At 34.3% G+C, this 23,974-nt stretch overlaps 6 protein-coding genes across 10 annotated transcripts; 5 read left to right on the top strand and 1 right to left on the bottom strand.

Annotated features, from left to right (window-relative positions):
- Nucleotides 1-1,322: 1,322 nt before the first annotated feature.
- Nucleotides 1,323-2,342, top strand: LOC116343778 (rRNA-processing protein FCF1 homolog). The gene is made up of 3 exons (XM_031772009.1): nucleotides 1,323-1,457; nucleotides 1,560-2,082; nucleotides 2,198-2,342. The coding sequence occupies exons 1-3, from the start codon at nucleotides 1,455-1,457 to the stop codon at nucleotides 2,275-2,277; spliced, it is 606 nt and encodes a 201-aa protein (XP_031627869.1). The 5' UTR covers nucleotides 1,323-1,454; the 3' UTR covers nucleotides 2,278-2,342.
- LOC116343648 (U5 small nuclear ribonucleoprotein 40 kDa protein) lies at nucleotides 2,328-4,066 on the bottom strand. The gene is made up of 4 exons (XM_031771850.1): nucleotides 4,038-4,066; nucleotides 3,521-3,779; nucleotides 3,328-3,457; nucleotides 2,328-3,215 (listed from the first exon to the last, which is right to left on the bottom strand). The coding sequence occupies exons 1-4, from the start codon at nucleotides 4,064-4,066 to the stop codon at nucleotides 2,410-2,412; spliced, it is 1,224 nt and encodes a 407-aa protein (XP_031627710.1). The 3' UTR covers nucleotides 2,328-2,409.
- Nucleotides 4,011-6,926, top strand: LOC116344135 (T-complex protein 1 subunit delta). The gene is made up of 4 exons (XM_031772553.1): nucleotides 4,011-4,270; nucleotides 4,801-4,853; nucleotides 5,206-6,630; nucleotides 6,710-6,926. Exons 1-4 carry the CDS (start codon nucleotides 4,165-4,167, stop codon nucleotides 6,725-6,727), a joined length of 1,602 nt encoding a protein of 533 aa, XP_031628413.1. The 5' UTR covers nucleotides 4,011-4,164; the 3' UTR covers nucleotides 6,728-6,926.
- Nucleotides 6,927-8,708: 1,782 nt separating this feature from the next.
- On the top strand, nucleotides 8,709-9,976 carry LOC116344266. Its single transcript, XM_031772731.1, has 4 exons — nucleotides 8,709-8,950; nucleotides 9,012-9,058; nucleotides 9,127-9,286; nucleotides 9,354-9,976. The coding sequence occupies exons 1-4, from the start codon at nucleotides 8,806-8,808 to the stop codon at nucleotides 9,452-9,454; spliced, it is 453 nt and encodes a 150-aa protein (XP_031628591.1). The 5' UTR covers nucleotides 8,709-8,805; the 3' UTR covers nucleotides 9,455-9,976.
- A 3,031-nt stretch (nucleotides 9,977-13,007) lies between these two features.
- Nucleotides 13,008-16,203, top strand: LOC116344359 (dystrophin-1). Of its 2 annotated transcripts, none has more exons than XR_004201404.1 (9): nucleotides 13,008-13,591; nucleotides 13,660-13,879; nucleotides 13,942-14,188; nucleotides 14,242-14,532; nucleotides 14,603-14,846; nucleotides 14,930-15,250; nucleotides 15,323-15,465; nucleotides 15,530-15,725; nucleotides 15,793-15,909. XR_004201404.1 is itself a non-coding variant. In XM_031772854.1 (9 exons), exons 1-9 carry the CDS (start codon nucleotides 13,405-13,407, stop codon nucleotides 15,897-15,899), a joined length of 1,869 nt encoding a protein of 622 aa, XP_031628714.1. In that variant the 5' UTR covers nucleotides 13,013-13,404; the 3' UTR covers nucleotides 15,900-16,203. The 2 variants fall into 2 exon arrangements, 1 of the variants encoding a protein (XP_031628714.1); XM_031772854.1 differs by having other exon boundaries at nucleotides 13,013-13,591; nucleotides 15,530-15,638; nucleotides 15,793-16,203.
- Nucleotides 16,204-16,777: 574 nt separating this feature from the next.
- On the top strand, nucleotides 16,778-23,958 carry LOC116343793 (osmotic avoidance abnormal protein 3). 4 transcript variants are annotated; one of them, XM_031772031.1, is made up of 10 exons: nucleotides 16,778-16,864; nucleotides 17,401-17,532; nucleotides 20,454-20,618; nucleotides 20,689-20,838; nucleotides 21,058-21,940; nucleotides 22,004-22,195; nucleotides 22,255-22,580; nucleotides 22,644-22,905; nucleotides 22,966-23,078; nucleotides 23,143-23,958. In XM_031772031.1, the coding sequence occupies exons 3-10, from the start codon at nucleotides 20,547-20,549 to the stop codon at nucleotides 23,620-23,622; spliced, it is 2,478 nt and encodes an 825-aa protein (XP_031627891.1). In that variant the 5' UTR covers nucleotides 16,778-16,864; nucleotides 17,401-17,532; nucleotides 20,454-20,546; the 3' UTR covers nucleotides 23,623-23,958. The 4 variants fall into 4 exon arrangements, with proteins under 4 accessions (XP_031627891.1, XP_031627892.1, XP_031627890.1 ...); XM_031772032.1 differs by lacking the exon at nucleotides 16,778-16,864 and having other exon boundaries at nucleotides 17,145-17,474; nucleotides 17,512-17,532; XM_031772034.1 differs by lacking the exon at nucleotides 16,778-16,864 and having other exon boundaries at nucleotides 23,143-23,389; nucleotides 23,558-23,958.
- Nucleotides 23,959-23,974: the final 16 nt, after the last annotated feature.

Below are 23,974 nucleotides of genomic sequence, written 5' to 3'. Positions count from 1 at the left end.
TGTTGAACAAGCTATCATTTTTTTACGAAACAAATAGTCAACATTGAAATAATAAATGGACGATGGTCGTTGTTTTTTTCCCTCCTCCGTGTCAAGGGATGCTTTGCAAACTCTGTATAAAAATGAAAATGTACCTCTGTGGAAATTGGAACATGTAAAACATGAATTTTCGATATTTTACACAATAATGTGACATCTTCGGTTATTATATACGAGATTTAATGCGTTCCATTCGGTTTTGTTACCGAGGTCATTAAAACAATATTTACACGACAACAGTTGAATACACAAAGAGCAAACATCATAAGCCGTAGGATTGAACCAGTGTTCTTGTAGTTCTTATGTTCTTTAAAATGAATTTTGACTTGATGTTTCTTTTTTTTCAAGATATTCTCATGTCAATTTGTGAAGATCACAAAAATAATATTATTTCTCAGCATAATTACAATACATCGAAAATAATGTGCGAATAAAATACACTCGTTTCCAATCAAACTAAGTCATTAGCATCTTATGAAGATTGAGATTTGCAATATTCTAGATTAATAACATTTTGAGATACTCACCGTTTTTATAGTGGCTTTTGTTTTTTATGGTTTTAATCAAAAACCAAACCGACTACCATATTCATAAAGCGGCATGAAGATAATTTTGATGTTGTTGTTGTTGCAAGCGGCAAATAAGATTTGTAATTTTATTGTCTACTGAAATCGAATTGGATAAAAATAAAATCAGCGAAATAAAAATTTATTCTTGCATACAACACTCAAATGGAGGTTTTTTGATGCTTTTTTTGTGCTCGCTCACTCGCTTCGGCAAATGATGAACGTATATAAACCGAATAATACACACAAACACGATAATGATGCAACATGTAATTATGGACACAGATCATGCTAAACAAATAATATCAAGCAATTTAACGGCCACTGATTCATTTGCTGCAAAACTAGCAGAACTCAATGGTACACCAGCTACCACTCTTACGTGTTGAAAATGCAATTTAATTGAGAATAATTTGCCGCTTGGATTTGTTTAAAACTAAGCATTTCTGGTCTCTTTGTTTTGAATTTTAAACATTTGATTTGGATTTTGCGTTTTCTTCTATCCGAATTCTTTCTGTTCCAAATCAAGCTTTTTTTATTCAATGAAAAATTACAAGAAAATGAATAAATAATCCTAAGAATTCTCACGTTAATTTAATGAAAAAAAAATCATCAATTGGTTTTGTTCCACGATGGCGAACGTTGCCAACCACCGTAAGATGGCGTTACTATCTCGAAAATTGACAACATTATTGCTGTCATTGCCGTTCATCATGTGGTATTTTATGTTTACACTCAAAGCAAACGTGTTGATAATTTGCTTTTAGTTTATGCCTGTTACTCAAGGTTTGCGAGGAGAAAAGCTGAAATTACTTTGTTTACCAATAAATTAGGCCGAAAAACATCAAAATGGTAAATTAAAAAATAAGATTATTTTATAAAAATTTCAATTGAACTTTATGTTTTCATTATGATTCTAACCTAAAAAAAAATGTTGATTTGTTTTTATCGAAGGGAAAGAAACAGTGTAAGGTGAATTCGAAGCAGAGAAAAGCCCAATTGAATCGAATGATAAAGCCGACAGATTCTCGACTCAAAGCAAAAGACCGTGCACCACCAAAGAAGAAGCCACTCGATCCCCAAGAGCTCAAAATAACCGAAGCGCCACAACAATCATCGGCACTATTCTTCCAGTATAACACGCAATTAGGTCCACCTTATCACATTTTGGTCGATACCAATTTCGTGCACTATAGCATCAAAAACAAATTGGATATTATTAAAAATATGATGGACTGTTTGTATGCCAAATGTATCCCATATATAACGGATTGTGTGATGGCTGAATTGGAAAAAATGGGCCAAAAGTATAAAATGGCATTGAAAATTGTGAAAGATCCACGATTTCAGCGAATAACTTGTATGCACAAAGGTACATATGCTGATGACTGTCTGGTGAATCGTATTACTCAACACAAATGCTATATTGTTGCAACCAATGACAGAGATTTGAAGAATCGCATTCGAAAAATTCCAGGTGAGCTTCGAGTTTTTGTTACATTTTGAAAATTTCTTTAAATAAATCGTTTGAGAGCATCCAAAGAAGCAATAAAAACAATCAAATTAATTATCAAAAATCTTCTTTTCGCCAGGTGTTCCGGTCATGTACGTGTCACAGCACAAATACACAATCGAACGTATGCCAGACGCATATGGAGCGCCGAAAAACTAAGACATCTTTTTATCATCAAATCGAAATCGATTTACTTTATTCAATTCGTCATCTCTTTTTGTTATTTTATAATATTTGAATTAAAAAATAAATGAAAATTTAAAAAAAAAAAATGTGGAAAAATGTTAATTCTTATGCGTCAATTTCACCCATGTAGAGATTTTTGTCGCTCGATCCAGAGAGAATGATGGGTTCGGTGGGATGAAAATCAACATCGTTGACACTGCCATTGTGGCCTGGTAGTTTGTATAAGATTCGACCGGTGCTAACGTCCCAAACATGAACAAAACGGTCACTCGACCCGGCTGATACTCGAGCACCATCCGGCGACCAACTGCATCGAAGTAAATTCTTCTCAAAGTTATGCTGATGCCCCATGAATGTTTGAAGACATCGTTCAGCCGGTGCATATGGTCGAATATCCCAAATACGAAGCGTATTGTCCATAGAATTTGACAAAATATACGAACCATCCGGCGAAAGTGTGACACCGGTCACTGTATCGGAATGACCTTTGAGTGTGTATACGATCTCATTTTGACGAATATCCCATACTTTTACATCATTATCAATGCCACCAGACACAACATATTCACCAGTATCATTAAAACAAACGGCAGTCACTTGGAATTTGTTGTCTAGTGTGTGAACCACTTGTTTTTTACGTGGATCCCATATTTTAATTGTACAATCATCACTGCCTGACACCAATGTTGGATTTCCTCTGCGGGTACCGCAAAGTGAATTCACAAAACCAGTGTGACCTTTAAGCTTTCGCATGCGCTGTGATGTTGGCACATCCCAAATGGAAAGGGTTCTATCTGTGGCACAGCTGTATACACTCGAACCGTCGGTCGAAAAATGAGCTTCCATTATCGCACCGGTATGACCTGTCATCATGCTCACATTTTCACATTCATCATACACTTCCCAAAGCACTAAAAGATGAAAGAGATAGGCGTAAAAAAAGAACATCACAAATCGCCAACAAATTATTATTATTCTCTGTCTGCGTACTGCATAATGAGTGTGAAACAATGTTTTACTTACAAATTTTTCGATCAAAACCGGTGGAGAGAAGATGTTCGCCTTCCGGATGGAATTCACATGAAAATACTTCTCCTTCATGACCTTCCAACAGCATTATCGGCGAGAACAGATTCGATGTTCGTTTGACACCCTAAACAAAAACATATTTTCGGTGGTAAAATTTTGGTATCTTTCATGTAATAAGGTAACTTACGGCTTCAAGGAGCGCTTTGTCTCGATTTGTGAATGCAACCAATTCATTTTTCGACCGCTTCAAATCGTGCACAGCGACCAAAGAATCGGAGGTCCGTTTTGCCATTTTTGTTGATTTTTTTTTTAAACTTTCTTTCCGATTACAATCAAAACAATTTCTTTGGTTAATCGTTTTGATACGTACAAAAAGTGTTTTTTTTAGCTTGACAGCCGCTTTCAATTGATTTTTAGGTTGACCAGATTGTGGATAAAGCAACGAACTGTCAATTTTACCAAGTTTCACGAAGTTTGATGTAAAAAGTGATTTTTGTTGAAATGAACCTTATGAAATTTTCAACGAAAAATACGTTTAAAGTTTGATTCAAATAAAAAAAAACGGATTTGCACAAATCCTCACAAAAATTCAAAAACAAAAAAACTTTTTTAAAAGAAATGTTTATTGTCTACAAAATGACAGCGATGGCAATACTAGACTACTGTCATCGAAACTTCAAAGCAATTCAGCTTTGGCTCTATACTGTAACAGTGATTCATTCAGTGGGTCCATTGTTTGAAATTTAAATTGCCTGAAAAATCCGAAATCATCGGCCATCCGCACCACTCAATTTTGTTAATTTCCAAAGTTTTTCACATCAATAAGGAACGATGGCTCCAAAAGGTGGTTTAGTTAAAGTAAAACCCGTCAGTCAAGCCTACAAAGACAAAAGCAAACCGGCTGATGTCCGTAGCAGCAACATTAGCGCAGCAAAAGGTAAGGAAAATTATGAAAAAAACAATGAAAATTCTATGAAAATCGAAATGATTCGGTGTGTTTTTGCATTTTCCATGTCAACATTTTGATCCAGTGACATTTGAATTGTGAAATGAATATAGTTTTCAGTAAATCTGTGATGCAAATAACATTTGGTTAATACACCCTTGTTTAACGTTCCATTGGTTAGTCATTGATTCTAGAAATATCTTTGTTGTCGTTAAGCACATTTATGAACGCATTCGGTGTCATTTTTAATCATACCGAAAAATGAACTTATGAATTAAATAGTTTTTTAGTGTTTACCGATATTTCAATGAAAACTTAAAATGTTTCGATTGTCTCGTGCAGTTTTTGCGTGCAATTTAAAGTCATATGACCGTTGACAGTAGCAATTGTATGGCAAACTTTTCTATGGCTACTCATCTGTGTGTAAATTGAATTTTTTGTGATTTTTAAACCATCTGTCGCAATAATATTTTCATATCAAAGTAATTTTAATTTTTTGCATCTATTTATTTTTATTTTAGCTGTTTCGGATGCCATCCGTACAAGTTTGGGTCCCCGTGGCATGGATAAAATGGTAAAAAATAATCTCTTCGTCAATTTTATCTACCGAAAACCAGTGACCGGTTCGCGCATATTTCTATGCTTGCCTAAATACGCTAGGTAGCATAGATATGCCAAGCATAGCCGCAAACGCAACCGACGCATCGCCGTTCACTCTATATGAACAATACACATGTTCGTTTATGCAGACGACCATGCGCATACAATATAGCTCGAATCGAATGGCGACGGGTGCGTTGCGGCTTACGTCTCCGCTATGCTTAGCATAGCTATCAGGCATAGAAATATGCGCGAACCGGTCACTGCCGAAAACTCAAGCCGTGAATGAATAAGCTAATATTTTGTTGTTGTGGTGCTCTTTTTAGATCCAAGCTGGAAATGGTGAAGTCACAATTACCAACGATGGTGCCACAATTTTGAAGCAAATGAATGTCATTCACCCGGCCGCAAAAATGTTGGTTGAATTGTCACGTGCACAAGATGTCGAAGCTGGTGATGGTACCACATCGGTTGTCGTTGTAGCCGGTGCATTGCTTGAGGCTGCCGATCGTTTGCTACAAAAAGGAATTCACCCAACAGCCATCTCAGATTCCTTCCAGCGTTGCAGCACCAAAGCGGTTGAAATTCTGACAGCAATGTCAAAACCAATCGAACTAACCGACCGCGAGACTTTGATTAAGAGTGCATCCACATCACTTAATTCAAAAGTTGTGTCACAACAAAGCAGTACATTGGCACCATTGGCCGTTGATGCAGTATTAAAAGTCACTGAACCCGGCCAAGAAGACCGTGTCGATTTGAAAAACATCAAAGTTATCCGAAGTTTGGGCGGAACCACCGAAGACACTGAATTAATTGAAGGTTTGGTCTTCACCGAACGAACGGCTAATGTAAGTGGACCAAAACGTTTGGAAAAGGTTAAAATTGGTTTGATTCAATTCTGTATTTCGCCACCAAAAACCGACATGGATCACAATGTCATCGTATCCGACTATGCGGCTATGGACCGTGTATTGAAAGAAGAACGTGCCTACATCTTGAACATTGTTAAACAAATCAAAAAGGCTGGCTGCAACGTTCTCTTAGTTCAAAAATCGATTTTGCGCGACGCAGTCTCCGATTTGGCCATTCACTTTTTGGACAAAATCAAGGTTATGGTTGTCAAAGATATCGAGCGTGAAGACATTGAATTCGTTTGCAAAACACTTGGATGTCGACCAATCGCTTCGCTCGATCACTTTGTGGCCGAGAATCTTGTGTCAGCCGATTTGGCCGAAGAAGTAGCCAGTGGAACAAATAAATTCGTCAAAGTTACTGGCATTCAAAATCAAGGACGCACCGTTTCCGTCATTGTACGTGGTTCAAATAAATTGGTGTTGGAAGAAGCAGAACGATCAATTCACGATGCGTTGTGCGTCGTTAGATGTTTGGTGAAGAAGAAGGCTATGATTGCTGGCGGTGGTGCACCTGAAATTGAATTAGCTTTACAATTGGCAGCACATTCGAATACATTGGAAGGTGTTGATGCATACTGTTTCCGTGCATATGCCGAAGCTTTGGAAGTGATTCCATCAACCTTGGCCGAAAATGCTGGTCTCAATCCAATTACCACCGTAACGGAATTGAGAAGTCGTCATGCTCAAGGTGAAATCAATACGGGCATCAATGTTCGCAAAGGAGCCATCACCGATATACTCGCCGAAAACGTTGTACAACCACTACTAGTTTCAGTGTCAGCGATTACATTAGCAACCGAAACGGTTCGTTCAATTTTGAAAATTGATGACATCGTAAGTGTTTTACCATTTCCATCACAATATTTTTTCTTCTAACGTGCAAATGACTATAAATCATTTTTTTTATTTTCAGGTGAACACAATCCAGTAGACGAACACAAACATCCTGATAATGTCATAATAGTTCATCTCAGTTTCTCAGTTTTACCAGCACTACATTTAACTTACATTTGTATTTCGGTCAATTTTCGGTTCGAATCGACTCTATTCACTCACTTATCAAATTCTGTAACAGCATTAGTGTTAATATTTTTAATTGCAAACAAATAAAATTTTGCTTATTAACCACAGCTCTGGAGCATATTATTTGAATGGAAATAAAGAAAAATAAAGTAATGATGCTTTGAGCGTACTTGCTTTGGTTTATTTGCATTTCTTTCGATTTCGATATTGCTCTCTCTTCTGTACTTGCCGGCACATATTTGATATTTATTTAATTTCTGTAGAGGAAGAATTTTGAAAAGGCTTTTGTGTTCATATATTGCTCATGAACAAATCTATCGGGTAAATTTGGATCACAAATGACGTTACAAATTTCCATTACTCACTGTTTAGTCTGGGAAGTTTGCTGTCGATACGAGAATGTTGACCTTCAGACAATGTGCGCTGATTGTTTATTAGTTTTAAAAAAAATGCAACTAGATTAAACTTTTTTTTTATCAGGCTGCAGTTTTACTTGCATCCTGTCATGACTGACTTGAGCTATAACTAATTCCGTATTCATCAGCGGGAACGTCCCATAACAAACCAGATTCAAATATCATATAGTTGTATCGTACGAACATAAAAATTCTTGTGAATTTCATGAATAATTTACTGATTTAATTTGCACCAAGTTCTCTCAATTGCACTCTTTCTATTTCTCTTCATTTCCTATAAATAACATCAAACATGAAATGATTCATGCAGTTTTATTTAATTTTGTATTCAAACAAGACGAAAACATTTGAGCATTTTGCTGATCAAATCGTATAAATTAAATACTAATTAAAAAAATATCAAGTTTCAAAGTTTACTAAATTTATTAAATTATTTAAGTATTTTTTTATACCATTGAAGAAAAAAACATGGAAATTCCGACCGTTCTTCATTGTTGTTGCTTTTTCGATTTAATTGCATTTCCACTATTGTTTGTAGTCAGGATGTGTTTGCATTTATTATATCTGGTAAAACATTTGAAACTATATAAGCTTTCATTCAAATGTTTAAAATGATATTGTTTAATTTCAGCAATTGCAATCATTCTCTATTTTTGTTGGCTCTATGGAATTTATAAGGTATTTGCATAAAATTGCCAAAGTTCTTAGCTTCAAGAAAAAAATACAAATATTTCGTTCTACATTTTAATAGAATAAAGCACGCTTGATGTTTCCAATTGTTATTATGGTCAAAGTTTCGAATATTATTTTGTACGTTAAGACAATTGAGTTTATAATAATTTTACTAAGTTCCGAATATCAACCAAGGATTGGTTTTATACTTCTCAATTTTTTTTACTGCATTATTTCAGGTTAGTAAACAGATCTAGTGAAAAGAGATGGTTACATTGGTTGTTTGATTTAATTCAATAAATTTTCAGTTATTATGACTTACATTTGGATCATAATATATTCGATATATAAAAAAATCAAGGATACTCTTGATTTGACTGGCCATGAAGACAAATCGTCAGCTTGATCATTATAATTTACATGAATGAAATTAATTTAATTTTCAATCATATTTTAATCAAACATGTAACTCAAATTCATTAAAATTGAATAAATGTGAACATAACAGCATAATCAATTCGAAGACAGTCTCTCTAATCTATGGAAATCTAATTCAGCTGTGATCACATTTATTAAAATTTATTTCGGTAATCTGTTTTTTTTTTTAAATTGGAACATTTTTAGCAAAAAGAAACAGTTGTATTTTTTTTTAAATAACGCCTTGTCCCGTCTTCGCTGTGATTAAATTTTTTTAATATTTCCTCAAATGAAGGTATTTACGTTGCGAACTTTGACTTTAAAGTGTGATAGTATACCGATAATGACATAATAATCTTTCTTTTTGTCAGTCTTGTTTTGGTTTTCAAGGCGAAAGCATTTGAACACTTTCCATCGTATATTCTTGATCGTTTTTTTAATTTCTTGAAGCATTAATCGCGAAAAAAATAAATATTAAAAAATGTTCGAAATGATTGTTTCTAATATTTGTTGCTGTATCGATTTAAGATCTGGTGGAATTATAGTGGGCTGTGTGGAAGCAATATACTCTTGCTATTCTCTGTTTTCAATACCATTAGATAAAAATTTATATGGACTTCCTTTTGGTAAAACATTTCAAACATTATAACGACTTCATTCAATTAAAATCATTTCGTTAAATCTCAGTAATTGGAATAATTATCGGTGTTTGTTTGCTTTATGGAATTATTGGGGTAAAACAAATTCTTAAATAATAAAAGTGGTGAAATTTATACAAGTGTGTCGTTCTTAATTTTAATAGAATCGACCAAGCTATGTGTCATTTTGCATTTATGTGACTGGAATTTTACTCATCCTTGTGTACACACCTCTGGTTTTGTTACTAACTTATTTGCCATTTTCTGAGAAAGAGAAAGCAGCTGACATCAAAAGAGGTCTTAATACTTGCAGCATTTGTTCAGGTAAGGAATCTAGCTAAAAAAAATTGGTAATATTCGCCATTAGTAAATTAATTTAATATATTTTCAGTCATCCTTACCTATATTTGGATCGTTAAGTATTCCGTCTACAAAAAAATGAAAGAAAACGCTTCTGGTTTGGCTTTTTCGGGCGTTGCATTGTCAGTGTGATTATAAAATATTTGATTTGGATGTTTCATTACAGTTTACTCTCTCACTTTCAAAAATGTAACTAAATTCTATTAAAATAGATTAAATTTATATAGATTTTGGTGAATACAGCAACATATTCAGTATTATTACATATTCAGCTGCGATCAGAATAACTGATAGTGATTTTGTTAATCTTTTCATTTCGTTTCATTGGAACATTCAAAGCGAAAAAAGACACACTTGACGGGTGTGATCTATTCAAAAATGCTGTATTTCATCCTAAAAGCATGCCCTGTGCTGATAAAGCAGATACGTCATTGAATGAAAAGACATGCGTTGTGTTTTATGATGTTTTTGCGTGCTTATCAACATAGCTCTTGAGCATATTATATAAATGGAATTAAAAAATAATGATGTTTCGGACTTAAGGTTTTCTTTGTGTTATTATATTCATCAATGGCTTGAAAGAAATGTATTGTTCTCTGCAATTTGTAGTGATTTCTAAAACAAATAAATTTCAAGCGAAGTAATTCATATTTATTCAACAGTTTATTGTTTTTCAGAAAGGTATTCATTTATTATGTAAATTTTTTGTTCTTACTGTCGTTTATAGTATGAAAATATTTCAAAAAAAAAAAGTAAGAAAAATGTGGTAAGCAAAATGAATCTTCCAATCATAAAAATGATCGCCTTTTGTGTGATTAATAATAATATATTAAAATAAATAATAAAGTGCTTTATCAGCTTAAGCAACTTCCGCAAGATTGCGTGTAATCATCAAGTCGCCATGCATCAAATCGGAATACACGTCAATAATCTCTGCCAGTTCCTTGCACCATGCCGATCGTCCATACTTTTTCAAAAAACAACAACAAATCAATTTCATGAATTGTTTGTGGTAAGAAGTATACATGTTGAAGGCCAGTTTTTCCTCTTTATATGATGCTCGAATAAATGTGTAATTTGGATCGGATGCCATTTGATTGTTTGATGATTGCAAATTCTGTTCACAGCGTTCACATTTGCACTGGAAACGGTGAAATCTATCAGCCAAATTTTTGTGTCGTTCTGCTTTTGGCATGAAACCACATGGTATATATGCTATGAATAGTTGTTCATTTTTCTGGATGGGGCGAACAGTAATAGCAACTGTGTAACGATTTGTTCCATTCAAAATAATATTTGGCGCACATGAATGATTGATGTAATTGCTAACAAAATTGACTCTTCTCGACGAAGTTATCATATGGTTTGGCAATGGTTGGCATCCAGCATTCAGGCATCTTTCATAAATTATGTTCAAATGATGTCCAATCAAGTGCATCAAAAACCGTCGTTGAGTCACATTCGCAAAGTACGCTGCCATAACCGGATGATCGATTATTTTTCGATAATTTACATAAATGAACAGAACGTTGGTCTGATCGGTGACCGTTGGATGCAATTTGAAGAAAGCACGATATTTTGATTGTGGATCACTTAGCGTCTTCGGCATTTCGATATCACGTTCTTTCAACATTTTTTCGACGTAAGCAATCAGTTGATCAACTTGGGGAAACGCGTTTTTTGCCAAAATAATTGATCGAATCAACAATGATATGAAGGAAATATGCGCATTATTTATGGTCCAGTTTCCAGACTGGTAGTGCTTGTTGATATCACATTCGATATCATGTAAATCATTTTTTTCACAATCCAAACAAAACATGGCCGTTGTGCATTTTGGGCATGGCTTCAAATTAACGTTGCTTCTCAAACAAATATTGCAATTTGTGTATATTCTGTGCAACGCCTCGCCGAAGTAGCATCTTTCCACCAAAACATTTTTTCCGACATCAATATCATCCGTTGCCACAATGTGCCGTCCATATTCACTGTTTTTTTCCACATTCACAACACTGGCCAAACCAGGAAACATTTCGTTGGCATCAAAATCCAGAGTTGGTTCGCACAATTCGCTTTGATCTTTCCATATTACTTTTCTCTCAAGCAGGCTGCCTGACAGATTTCAAAATATTTTTTTTCTTGCGGCGACAAGTAGTGTTTCTTAGCAAATTCGAGGTCGATTAAACACTTCTCAAACATTTTCAATTGGAGAAAACACAAAGCACGACACACATAGACATAACCAATGAGCTTCGAATTATTTTCGCAAAAACACAAAGATTGGTTGAGCGATGCCATTGCTTCGTCATTATTGTACATCTCAGTTAACTGTTTGATTCCTTGTTGTCGAAGTTTAGCTGCTTTCGCATCACTTTTTTCACGAGCAATTTCAACACCGTCTAATTGATGATGCAATTTTGTGTCCAGTAATTCAATTGGGTTATTGTTTGCCGTTGAAGATTTGCAGAGGTTGGTATAAAATGCGGTTTTCTTCGTAGATTCCTTTTTCGACAACATTTTTATAAGTTGATGTCTTCGGTTTCGATTTGAATAAATTTTGTGCAATATTTTTACGACCACGTTAAACTCAGATGACGACATTTTAACTGAAAAATAATTTAAAATTTATCGTTGAAAAATTCACAGTCTGCTCATAATATATCGCCACTCTTTATTCATAATACATGTTAATCGATATGCATCGTTCATTGAATATGGATAGTGTGTCTCGAAAAAGCGTTACTATGTATTTGATTTTATAGGTTCAAGGATTCATATCGTAAATCGTTTTCAATGTTACGGCTTGGTTCATCGAACTATTGATTGACAACGGTAAATAATACCGAACGTCGAAAATCCATTGAGTACAAAACGCCTTTATGAAGTTTTATTCACCAAACAAGCTGGTGTACACTTCTGTGTACATTTACTTATTTTTAATTTCCAATGGAGAAATTTTCATAAAAAGAGATTCGTCCAGGATCAGATTTTTATTTAAACCCGCACGTGAATTCGTAACAAGTAAAAATGTTGGGCGTACAGGTATTTCGCATTTATATACAAAATTGACCCAATCATCATTTCCTGGTATTTGAACCTATCTTCTTATATACACAATCACATTATGCTATAGACAATTCGATGACGTTGCGCTAGTGAATTGTACGCGTACAAAGAGAAAATCTTCGCAACACAAGTGTATAACGAATTAAACGTTTAAATATTCAAACAATTGTCGTCACATTTGCGTGTTTCATGTGCTACACTGTTTTGATTGTAAAAGCAACATATTTTGAAATTGAAATGCGTGGTGATGGAAGAAAAATAAAATAAAAAGTCGTTCATTCGATACAAATGAAACGAAGCTATCAATTAAAATGAGAATTTTTATGGAATTTTATTCCGTGCATCGATTTACCGACAATATTTCTCTTGAATAAATTTGACAGGAGAATAATTTGAAATTGATTTGAGGCGTACGAGTATGAGTCTTATTTATTGCTATGAGTCTTGTGTACGATAGATAGTAGATCATTGAAATAAAAAAACAAAAATTTCGGTAAATTGAGCGTTGTCATGACTCTATTTTTGTCATGAATTGTTTTTTTCTTTCCGAGTTTAAAATTACAAAAATATATAAATTGAATACAAAAAGTGATTGCGCCATAAATAATAATAATGAATGTGTACATTTGATATTTTGCGTTTGGATTTGTCTGAGTTCGGCGCGCATTTTGACACAATGATCAACGGATAACTTCATATCGATCTTGGACTTTCTTTTCTTCGTTTCTTCTTTGTGTTTATCAGTTAAGCTGTTGCGAATATTTGAATTTGTCTTCCAACCAACTTCATGATCAATTTCAAACAAAAGAAATTTATCCACCAACAACACACGGACAGTGCAATGCCAAACAATTTAACCGATTTTCGTATTATACTACACACAATGTGAGCACGTTGGCGCCAGTCGATAAATTACCGATAAATCGTAGTATTTGAATGGCTAAGTAGTTTTTACGATAAGATTCGTTGTTAAAATAGTGTTTTTGGATCGTGATATAGTTAATAAAAAGAAGAAAATGTTTGATCAAAAGGAGACAGCATCGGGCTACCTGTTCTATGTGAATAGACAAACAGGTAAACATCAAAATAATAATCCACAACTGATGGAGATAATGCAAGTGATTCATGATCAACACAAATCCATCAAATACATCACATATCGATGCGCAACGAAAATCTGGTTTTTGAAGCAATCTCTCTACAGTGAGTTAACTAGTATTATAAATATGTAGAACAAAAAATTAAATTTCATTTGTCTTTTGGATTTGTAGCTGTGAATATTCCCTATAGCCTTGTGTTGACTGTGTTAAATCATCATGGATTCTCCCAATGCGATAATGTGCCCGTGTTAAAGCCAAGACAATTGATTGCTATCATTCATGACATCTACTATGCCGCCCATAAATGTGACCTTTTCACACAAAGCATTGACTTTCATTTAAAACGATGCACTTCAATGCTTACGAACTTCTTTTGGTGCATTTATGATCCGTATGTGGAACTGTAAAACTTTACCCATCCGCAACATTAATTTCACGAATTTTTAATTGTAGAAAACGAATGGTGCCGTTGTCATTGTTGGTGTTTCGCCAATTGATGTTAATTTTGTGCAATACACAGCATTATGGTCAGCTGATTGAAGAGGAATTCAATTTGGTGACCGATCCAAATCGATGTGTCAACCGATTTCGATTTGATTTAATCGTTAATGCAATCTCCAAATTTTTTTCATACATCGGAGAGAGCCAATCGCACGGACCTCATCTGATCGGTGCAATTATTCAAGAATGTTTTGAAAAGGTAAAATTGAAAATGCATTTCTTTTATTCTGACATTAATTTTTCTCTCTTTAGAGCCTCGGTATGATTGGATTGAGTGAATACCAATTCATTGAACTCTGGCAAAAGCAAAATATAAAGTTTGCATACTATACCAATGTCTTGGCATTATTACATCGCATAAAAGAGTCTCAGAACATTTTACACGATGCTGAATGTGTGAACTGCAAAAGATCACCAATTGTGGGAATTCGCTTCAAGTGCCAACAATGCAAAAACCTATCACTCTGTTTTGAATGCTTTTGCGCTGGATACAAAAGTTCAAAACACGAAATGTCACATCGAATGTATGAAATTAGTACGAATGTAAGTAAATTTTAAAGATTAAACATGAATGCCCGTTTAAAAAAAGAACGATTTTGACCTTTAATTGCAGCTCACAAAAAGCAATGTTTTTTCTTCGACTTTCGCAACGGTGGGAAAGTGGTTTTGTTTAAGGAGAAAACCAAGAAAAAGTGATGAACATAATTTAACGATGGAAATTAAGGTAACAGATGAACATAACGGCGACACAAACACCACAATTATTGAATGTGTTAACGATACGAAATGGGATACACCACGAAAACCAAAACCATCGATACGTCAAATCGATGAGAAGTTTAATCAGACGAGAAAAGGTAATCATATTTTTGGTTTTGCATCATTTTCCATCCTGAATAGGGAACATTTTTACTCATAAAAAATGTCTTTTGTCTTATAGCTCCAAATCCAAATACAAGTTCCCAAGATGAACTGCAGTCTGTGCTCAATTCGCTGGCCCATCAAGTGGAATCGTTCCAAGCCTATCTTGCATTGTCAAAGAAACAACGAAAATTGGTGAAACCAGAGTTTTTGTGTGAACACCAAGTCTTTCTAAACGATGTCTTCAATCGATTGCGTGTATTGAATGTATCAAAACCGAAGCGCAATTCAATGTTGGTATCAAGTACATATTATCAACCACAATCCAGTACTCCATATCAAAATGATTATATTCGTAAACCACTTGCATTCAGCATTGGCAGTCAATCAACGGACACGAGTAAGTTTCATTAAGATATTAAAATAAAATTGAAAAACAAAAAAATTAACCAAATTGCACTCGTGTCATTAGTTTATAGATCAAGATCAGATAAAGTATATTTGGATGATAATCGATCCGAATTTACATTGGTTGACGTCAGTACATTGCCACGGTCAAATACACAATCGATACGTACATCACGATCCGTGCATGCTGCAGTCAAACCGAAAATTGTAAGTGCACTTTAATTACATCAAATCATTGACATTTTTACAATGGAAAATTTTCTTTGTTCAGGATGTGCGTCGGTGTCGCTCTGTTGCGAATCTAATGCCAGATGACGCGTTCGAGGCGGAAATGGAGAATTTCAAACATCTTATCAACAAGATCAAAACTATAGTCGATGGTATTAGCTCAAGCAATCAATTATTTTAGACATAAGATAACATAGTCGTAATTCAAAGATCGTAGACTAATATATTACACCGGATAAGTAAGATTAGCTGCTTTGCAAAACATACCCAAAAATTCAATTTGGCAATCCTTTTTTTTCGTTACAGATTCAAACAGCGACAATAATAAACTATCAACGGCCGCAAGAAAATTCGAAACGGCACTTGACAAACTGATCGAATCCGAGGAACAGAAACGAATTTGCTATGTATAAGTTATGAAAACTATTGGTGATTGAATTGATGCTACTTTGCAATATAAGATATATAGGCTAGTCGATAAGAAATTATTATACAAATGACTCGAACGATGGCTTTCTAGAATCTCTGATATTTTGTATTTCGACAATGAACTACCCAATTTGTTGTTAAGGACTATCTTTACGAATCCTTAGTTATAGCGCTTTTTATATTCAAACCACATCTGTCATCATATTAATGATGAACAATCTGTAAATATGATTATCAAAACAATAAAGATTGAACCGTGCGATAGATCGTGCGTTTGCGTTAAACCTACATATTTAATAATAATAATTTTTCAATTTGTGAGTTCATGACATATCAAACTTGACATCCGGACCCTTATTAATACGTGCCGAAATGCGGCTTGCGAATGTACAAGCTTTGAATTTTGATGATAAAAATCTATCAATAAATTGAGGGTCACTCGAGAAAAAAGGAATTCATTTGAACTATTGAAACATTTCAATACATACGCATGTTGAATATACCGATAAAGAATATGTCTTCGAGACTATGCCCACAAAATATGAATTGCCACCGTCTGCTTCATACCATTAAATAAATCATTCGATATTGTGTAGGTTTTTTGTTGTTGTAGACTAGCAATGGACTAGTGTGTGTCTATACCAAAGAAATGTGATTAATTTCGTTGAAAAAAAACACAAATTGCTGGCAATCAGTGTGTAAATGTGGATGTTTGACGGTGTACAAGAGATTCGACTGCGTGTGAAATGAATGGCTTATGCAAATGTATTTGAGTAGTGCGACACTTAACCATTTTCCACCTGAACGAATTGGTGAGAAAGCAACGAGAACTTTTCGTGATTGTCTCAGTTATCGGGCAGCAGTGAAAGGCGTTAAAGGTTTTTCCACTTTGCTCGAACGCCATCGTCATCGATGGTATTAAGACCATTTTCGCGGTAAACATATTCTTGTATGTGCGTGTTGAACAATAAAAAAAAACATACAATTGAGCTTGGGATTTTCCAATAATTTTGCTGCGGATTATTATTTATTAAAATTATATATGTTTTGATAAAATGTGTTTATTCTTCAATGGCATTAGTGTTTTTATTAGAAATTTTGTGTTTTAGACAGTTACACAGACCTCTATATTCTATCGACTGACAGTGGTATATAATTATATATATTTTATGAATAACTAAGTCTTCTACGAATATAAGAGCCCGAACAGAATAGAATTCTAAAAAAATTCAAAGTGAAAGTGAAAAAAAAACAGAAATCGAAAAATTATAAAAAAAAAATCTGAAAAAAGATTTTATAAAGAAAAAAAAACCGTGCTTTCCACAAATCGTGTTTTGTATCAATTGTTTTTCTAATGAGTAAAGGCTAGAACAATTTGATGTTGGAATTTCAGTTAAAGAAGACTTCAAAAGTGAAATTGTTTTGAAATCACATTGAAAATTGGTTCCCACAGCGATAACATTCAAATTGCATTTCAATTCATAGATAACATCGTTTGTCGTCCCCATAACGAGTCGAACGAGTATTGAATGCATAAATTATGCACATCGTTTTGAGTTGTATGATTGACTCGATGCATCGATGGCTTAATTGTAGTCCTGTTCTATCCAAATACTCGTACGTATTCCATTCACACATACACACAAATTACATACATCAAAGCAAAAACATACACCAAATTGCAGATGCACGGAAAAAATAACGATTTGCCAAATGATTCTCGTACTTTCCGGAAATTCCGTCCAAACACATTCCAATGGCATCGAAAGCTAATTTATTATTGATTTAATTTGTTTGAGTCGCAATAGTCATGCTTTAAATTTACCACAAATGGCCGTTATAATGCATTTGCTGCTGTGCACTTGTGTCTCATTTTATTAACTGTCATCCATTGAATTTTCAATTTAAAAATCGATTTTTACTCAAGCAAATAACCGGACGGCACGCAAATCAGACATGATTGACCACATGACGTGTGACACTCGCTATTTTTCGATTTGTTGGAAAAACTTTTTGATGTGAATCACTGGTATTTCAATTGAATTCGGTAAAGAATCGGATTTTATGACAAAAAAATGTTAACGACAGTTGACAAACTTGTTGTTGTGGTTTTTTATTCGTTTTATTTGATTTGAGCTGATGTATTCGTGAAAGATAAATATTTGTTCGTGGGCTGTGGTTGATTGGCGGGTGAATGACAATGGATGGATTTTTTTATTCTTGAAGTAAACAAAAACATATCAATTTAAACATTTGATGACCCTTTGGCTTCTTCAAACATTCATTTATGCACAATTGATCAGTGGTTTGATAAAAAAATGCTATTCATTTGAGTATGCCATCTGCATTTTTTATTAGTCATGCAATTTGGAAACGCTTAAATAATTATGATCATAACATCAAAATTGCACGTCCAAATTGATCAAAATTACATGAAGATAATTATTTCCGCTTATTTTTAATCGATAACTTTCGTTATGGAAGGTTTTTTTTCAAAAACAAATATTTATCTATGATGATTCGTCATTTTTATTTAAGTTATCAGTATGGAAAAATTCAAATTTAATATGGTAGGTAATTATATTTTCCGACTAGTCGTTATCAGGTTTCATTGGAGCAAGGGCTTTTATCATTTTATAATTTAAATTTTCGGGATATAAAAAAACGTTGTGCGTCATCGAAAGGTCATCATTGTATCATATCTTTTATCATGTTTTCAAGGCTATCGATCGATTTTAATATTTTTAACTGAAAATAAGGCTCATGAACTTGAAAATTTCCATCGAAGAGAATAGAAACATCACGCATTCATATTTAATTTCAAATGTGATAGGGCCCATAATCATGTCCTTACTTGTTCCCATGTGCCGGTCGGTGTCAGATTTATTATTCAATTGAATCGCTCGAAAGAACACGAAGATTTATTGATATCATTGTATATACCAATGGTGGTTCCTTTTTAATTCTTGAGTGGTTTGGTATTTTTATATTAGTGAATATTCAAAATTTTCTAAGACCTTATCATTGAAGAACTTGCGTGTTTCGATTGGACTTGGGTGTGTTTAGGAGATTTTAATGCACATTTCATACCGAATGCGTGGGTGTATGTAATGACCAAAGGAAGTTCGACTATTTTTTTCGAAGATAAAGATAAAATGGAACCTTTTCATGTTCCATTTCATTTGATGATTCATCAAAATCTATTTAAAAAAATATCGGCATAAAAAATATCAAAAGGTAAAATAAATCAATTTCATTAATCAGCCTTAGCAGAAATATCGAAAGAGTACATAAGAAGGAAATATAGTAATTTTTGAATTATTTTCATTTTTTTTGTTTGAGTTCGAAACTATTGCAAAGTTATGGACGTAAAACAGAAAAACTATTTTTATGTGTTTATGGGTCAACAAATTGGTTCATCGAAGTTATACTAGTTCGCACACACAAATGCATGTAATTGTCCACGATTGAAGAGTGACAAAGCATAAACGCGAATGTATTGGAAGCAGAAGTTCTAATTAAACTCATTGAGTTAAAATTAGAATGCACGCAAATCCTATTTTCCAAGTGATATTTTAAATATTTTAGTACGTTGAGCTTTCAGACTGTCCAAATCCAGAAAATAATAAGTGAGCAATTTACGTGGAAAAACAATAATTAAGTGGGAGTCTATGATTGGCTACTTTCAATTATTTGATTTCGTTTGAAATATTTTCAAAACCGAAGTTTTCTTCATTTTATCTAAAAAGTGGAACGATCATGTCAAGGCTTGACCATGTAACTGATAAATATTTTCAAATTGAAACGATGTTTAAATCTCGAAAGTAGAAAGTTCAAGATCGTATTTAATGGAATTAACATTCAAAAAAAATTGTCCGATAATAAATTTATATTGGCTGGTTGAAAATGAAAATATTCCACACACTTCTACTAGAAACGTTATGTATTTGAACAAGTGTTATTTCAACATTATCGATTCGAATGATTTCATTTTGAATTGGCTTAAAATAAATGAAAAACTTTGCGTACGACAGTAAACTAGCAGTCAACTGGTCACCAGCCTGTCATTAGCGTATATGAGAAATAATTTTCCAAATGGAAATATTCAGAAGTAGTTGAGTAAAATAGCCACGCATAAAATACACAATGAGCGTGGCGAACATGTGGTGACCATCCATAACTCATAACAAATCCGATATGTTTTCGAAATGAGTATTTCTATTGATTTGGTGTGGGTGTTTTTCCATTTGTGCGTTTTCGTGTCTGCAACGCTGTTCATTTAGTTCACATGATTTGAATATATAAACATGTACGAGTCATTCACATATAATGGTGGACATATTACAATTGGTCTTATGCGGTCTTATGAGTAAAAAGTCGACATGTTTTGACCGTGACACAAATATAAACGATGAATCGATGATTTTGATTTTGGGTTGAAACAAAAACTATTCATCACTGTGTGGGTCAGATTCGTCAAGCTCAATTCCAACATAATGATTATACTAATTCATAATGTTCGTTTGTACTTCAAACAGGAAATAAACAACACTGCGACAACGTAATTATACGAGAGTTGCCGAAACATTGATTAATTAACGCAAACGAAGACGAAAGAAAAAAGATTAGCAATGGCTGAGAATGTAAAAGTAATCGTACGGTGTCGGCCGATGAACGAAAAAGAACGGAATATGAAATGTAAAGTATGTATACGACAAAATGTTTGCTGATTGGAATATGACCTTGTTCTAATAAATTGATTTCGCACAATAGAACATCATAAAAGTGGCAAAATGTATGGTGAGCATTCAAAATCCAGCTGATTTAACGGCTCCATCAAAAGAATTTAGATTTGACAGTGCATACGATGCGAAATCGTCCACCGAAAGTATTTACAATGACATTTGCTATCCATTGGTTGAGGTAAGTTCAATTGGCCACTTTTAATGAATATTTGATCGAATTGATACGTCCATTTCTACATTTATCAACAATGCAACCCTATTGCATTTTACATCAAACAGGTTGAAACTGTTTGTTTAACCCTCTTTTTCAAAAACAAATATTGAATATTCGAGCGAAATAAAGAAAAAGTCAATTGGGTCTTTGAATAAATGAACTAAATTACAAAATCAATTGCAGAATGTTTTGGAGGGGTACAATGGCACCGTTTTTGCGTACGGTCAAACGGGTTGTGGAAAATCGCATACAATGCAAGGGCCGGACGTACCATCTGGCATTTTATTAACTAGTGAACAAATCGCGCAACGCGGTCTCATATCACGTTCGTTTGATCACATTTTCGAAGCAATGTCTGTCACAGCGGGAGTTCGATATCTTCCGTTAGTCAGCTATTTGGAAATTTACAATGAAAATATTCGCGACTTACTGAATCCATCCATTTCATCGGGAACATTGGTTTTGAAAGAACAACCAAATGAAGGGGTAGTCGTTCAACATTTATCCACACATGCCGTTCACTCGGCCGAAGAGTGCGAACAACTATTGGCAATTGGCACAAAAAATCGAATGGTCGGGGCAACGCTAATGAATGCCGGTTCATCCCGGTCACATTCGATTTTTGTCATAAATCTTGAACAAATTACTACGTCGAATGGTGCGGCGAGTGACGAGGAAAATGTTGCAATCATCAAAAAGGGGAAATTGAATTTAGTGGACTTGGCGGGATCGGAGAGGCAAGCTAAAACCGGTGCAACTGGAGATCGCTTGAAGGAAGCCACTAAAATTAATCTGTCACTATCGGCACTTGGCAATGTGATATCGGCACTTGTCGATGGCAAATCCAAACACATACCATACAGGGACTCAAAACTAACACGACTGCTACAGGATTCATTGGGCGGCAACACAAAAACAATTATGATTGCGTGCATTTCACCCGCTGAATTCAATTACGATGAAACATTGTCTACTTTGAGATACGCGAGTCGTGCAAAGAATATTAGCAATCGACCTGTGATTAATGAAGACCCCAAGGATGCTATGCTTCGCGAATATCAAGCAGGTAGGACTTTATCGTATTTTGATTGTCTTTATTGGACACAACATCTTCTTCTTTTTTCTACAGAAATATCACAACTTAAGGCACAACTGGCGAATACTGCCGGAACAAGTGGCATTGAATCACCAATGGACTTGGAAATGAAGAAAAACATTGAAGAGGAAAAAGAGAGATTGGCCAATTTTTATGAAGCCGAAACGGAACGTCTGAAAAATGAACACGAAAGTCAACGCAAAGAGAAAGAGGAACTCATGAATGGTAAATACGTTTATATCGTTTTTGTTCAAAATCGACTCTTTTATTAATTGTTATTCCAGATATGGAGAAGCTAAAAATGCATTACGAAGAAAAAATAGCTGCACTGAATACACAATCCAACAAACTACCACAAAACAATGAAGTGATCAATAAAATACAGGCGTTAAAGAGTTCGTTAGTTGGTGGCGAGTGTTCGAATAATACACAACTGAAAGAGAAACGGCGACGCAAAAAATTGGCCGCCGAACAACGAATGAATGCGATTACAAAAGCGCTCGATATGTGCGAACACAGCGAGGCTCGTGATATTTTACAAGGACATTATACAGATTTTCAGCAAGAGCTAAAAATGAAAACGGATGCACTCAAAGCCATTTCACGGAAGGTAAGACATTTGCTCAAAATGTTACTTTTCTTCAAGTCTAAAAAAACATTCGCTTGATTTTAGGCTTATGCTTTAGAAAGAGAAGTAAGTGATTTACAATCGGAATTTCAATTGGATCGAACTGATTATCTCGAAACGATTCGAAAATTGGAGAAAAATCTAAAATTCTACCAGCAACTAATCGAATTATCGCTACCGTACCTGAGAAAAAGTGGTCGACTGTGGGATCCAGAAACAATAAAACATGACTCAATTTGGAATGAAGACTTGAATAAATGGAAATTACCCGAGGATTCGATGTCACGTCTTCGACTACCTCCAGCGGGTAATAAACTCATCTGAGATTTAAATAGCGCATTTTCACCGAAATTTTGAATTTTTTTAGATAATTTGAAAACATTCCGTGAAGCTGAAAAAGAGGAGATTTTAGAGTCTGAAGTGAATCATAATTTTGAGGCCGATATGTATTTGGAAAAATTGGAGCAAGACAATGAGAAGGTAAATTTGTTTTGTATAACTCACATTATGAGGAATATTTATTAAAAAAAATTGCATATTTTAGAAAATGGAGCGATCAGACAGTAACGACATTTTATGTACCTACTTCCGGCCCCGGCGTGCCGCAGAGCTAATTCATCAAAATAAAGTGGCAAATCTTTGGAAGGATTATTCGAAGAAAACCAACAGAACAACGATAAACAATTGGATGACACCAACGGCACTGGCAAACAATCTATCGAGCCCAAGTTCTGCGACATGGCAACCGATTCCAAATTCGGCTACCTTGAAATCGTTACGAAATCCAAACGGTAATGTGTACGAACATGAGAGAAAGAGGTTAGATGACGTAATGAATAAACCATATTACGGAATACGACCGACTTCAAATGTTCATCTCAACAACAACAATTCTTTAGCACCAAATCCTTGTAACATGTATAAACCAATAAATTATCTAAATTATTTTAATGAGACAGGCGACCGAACATTGCACTCGCTGAGGAAACCATTTGTACCATTCCTGCGTGATGATGGCGTGTGATTTCTGTGGCATTGAAATGAACTCACCCCTTAAATTGGCATGAAATCAATGAAAAAAAAAGCTGCAGAAAGTAGTCTCTCTGTTCGGCTGATCATTCCCGACTCAAAGCTACAGGACACATGAATTTCTTTAATGAATTTTGGAAACATTTTATTCACCTTTTTACTTACAAGAGTTTAGTAACAAATCTTTTTAAAAATCCGAAGTTTTAGCTTTAAATACCAACTAGACGTGATTTGTTCGCTTATATATTTTTCTGATGGAAAGTTGAACAATGATTGTTATATTTGAAACTGTCTATCAATGTTGATGTTTAAAATAATTTAATATTTTGGCCAAGAGAAATCAAATA

The sequence above is a fragment of the Contarinia nasturtii genome, unplaced genomic scaffold (assembly GCF_009176525.2).
Source record: "Contarinia nasturtii isolate CC-2019 unplaced genomic scaffold, AAFC_CNas_1.1 Cnas_scaffold_1037, whole genome shotgun sequence".
Lineage (NCBI taxonomy): Eukaryota > Metazoa > Arthropoda > Insecta > Diptera > Cecidomyiidae > Contarinia > Contarinia nasturtii.
The sequence above is the reverse complement of the archived record's forward strand: the minus strand, read 5'-3'. Positions and strand labels throughout refer to the sequence as shown.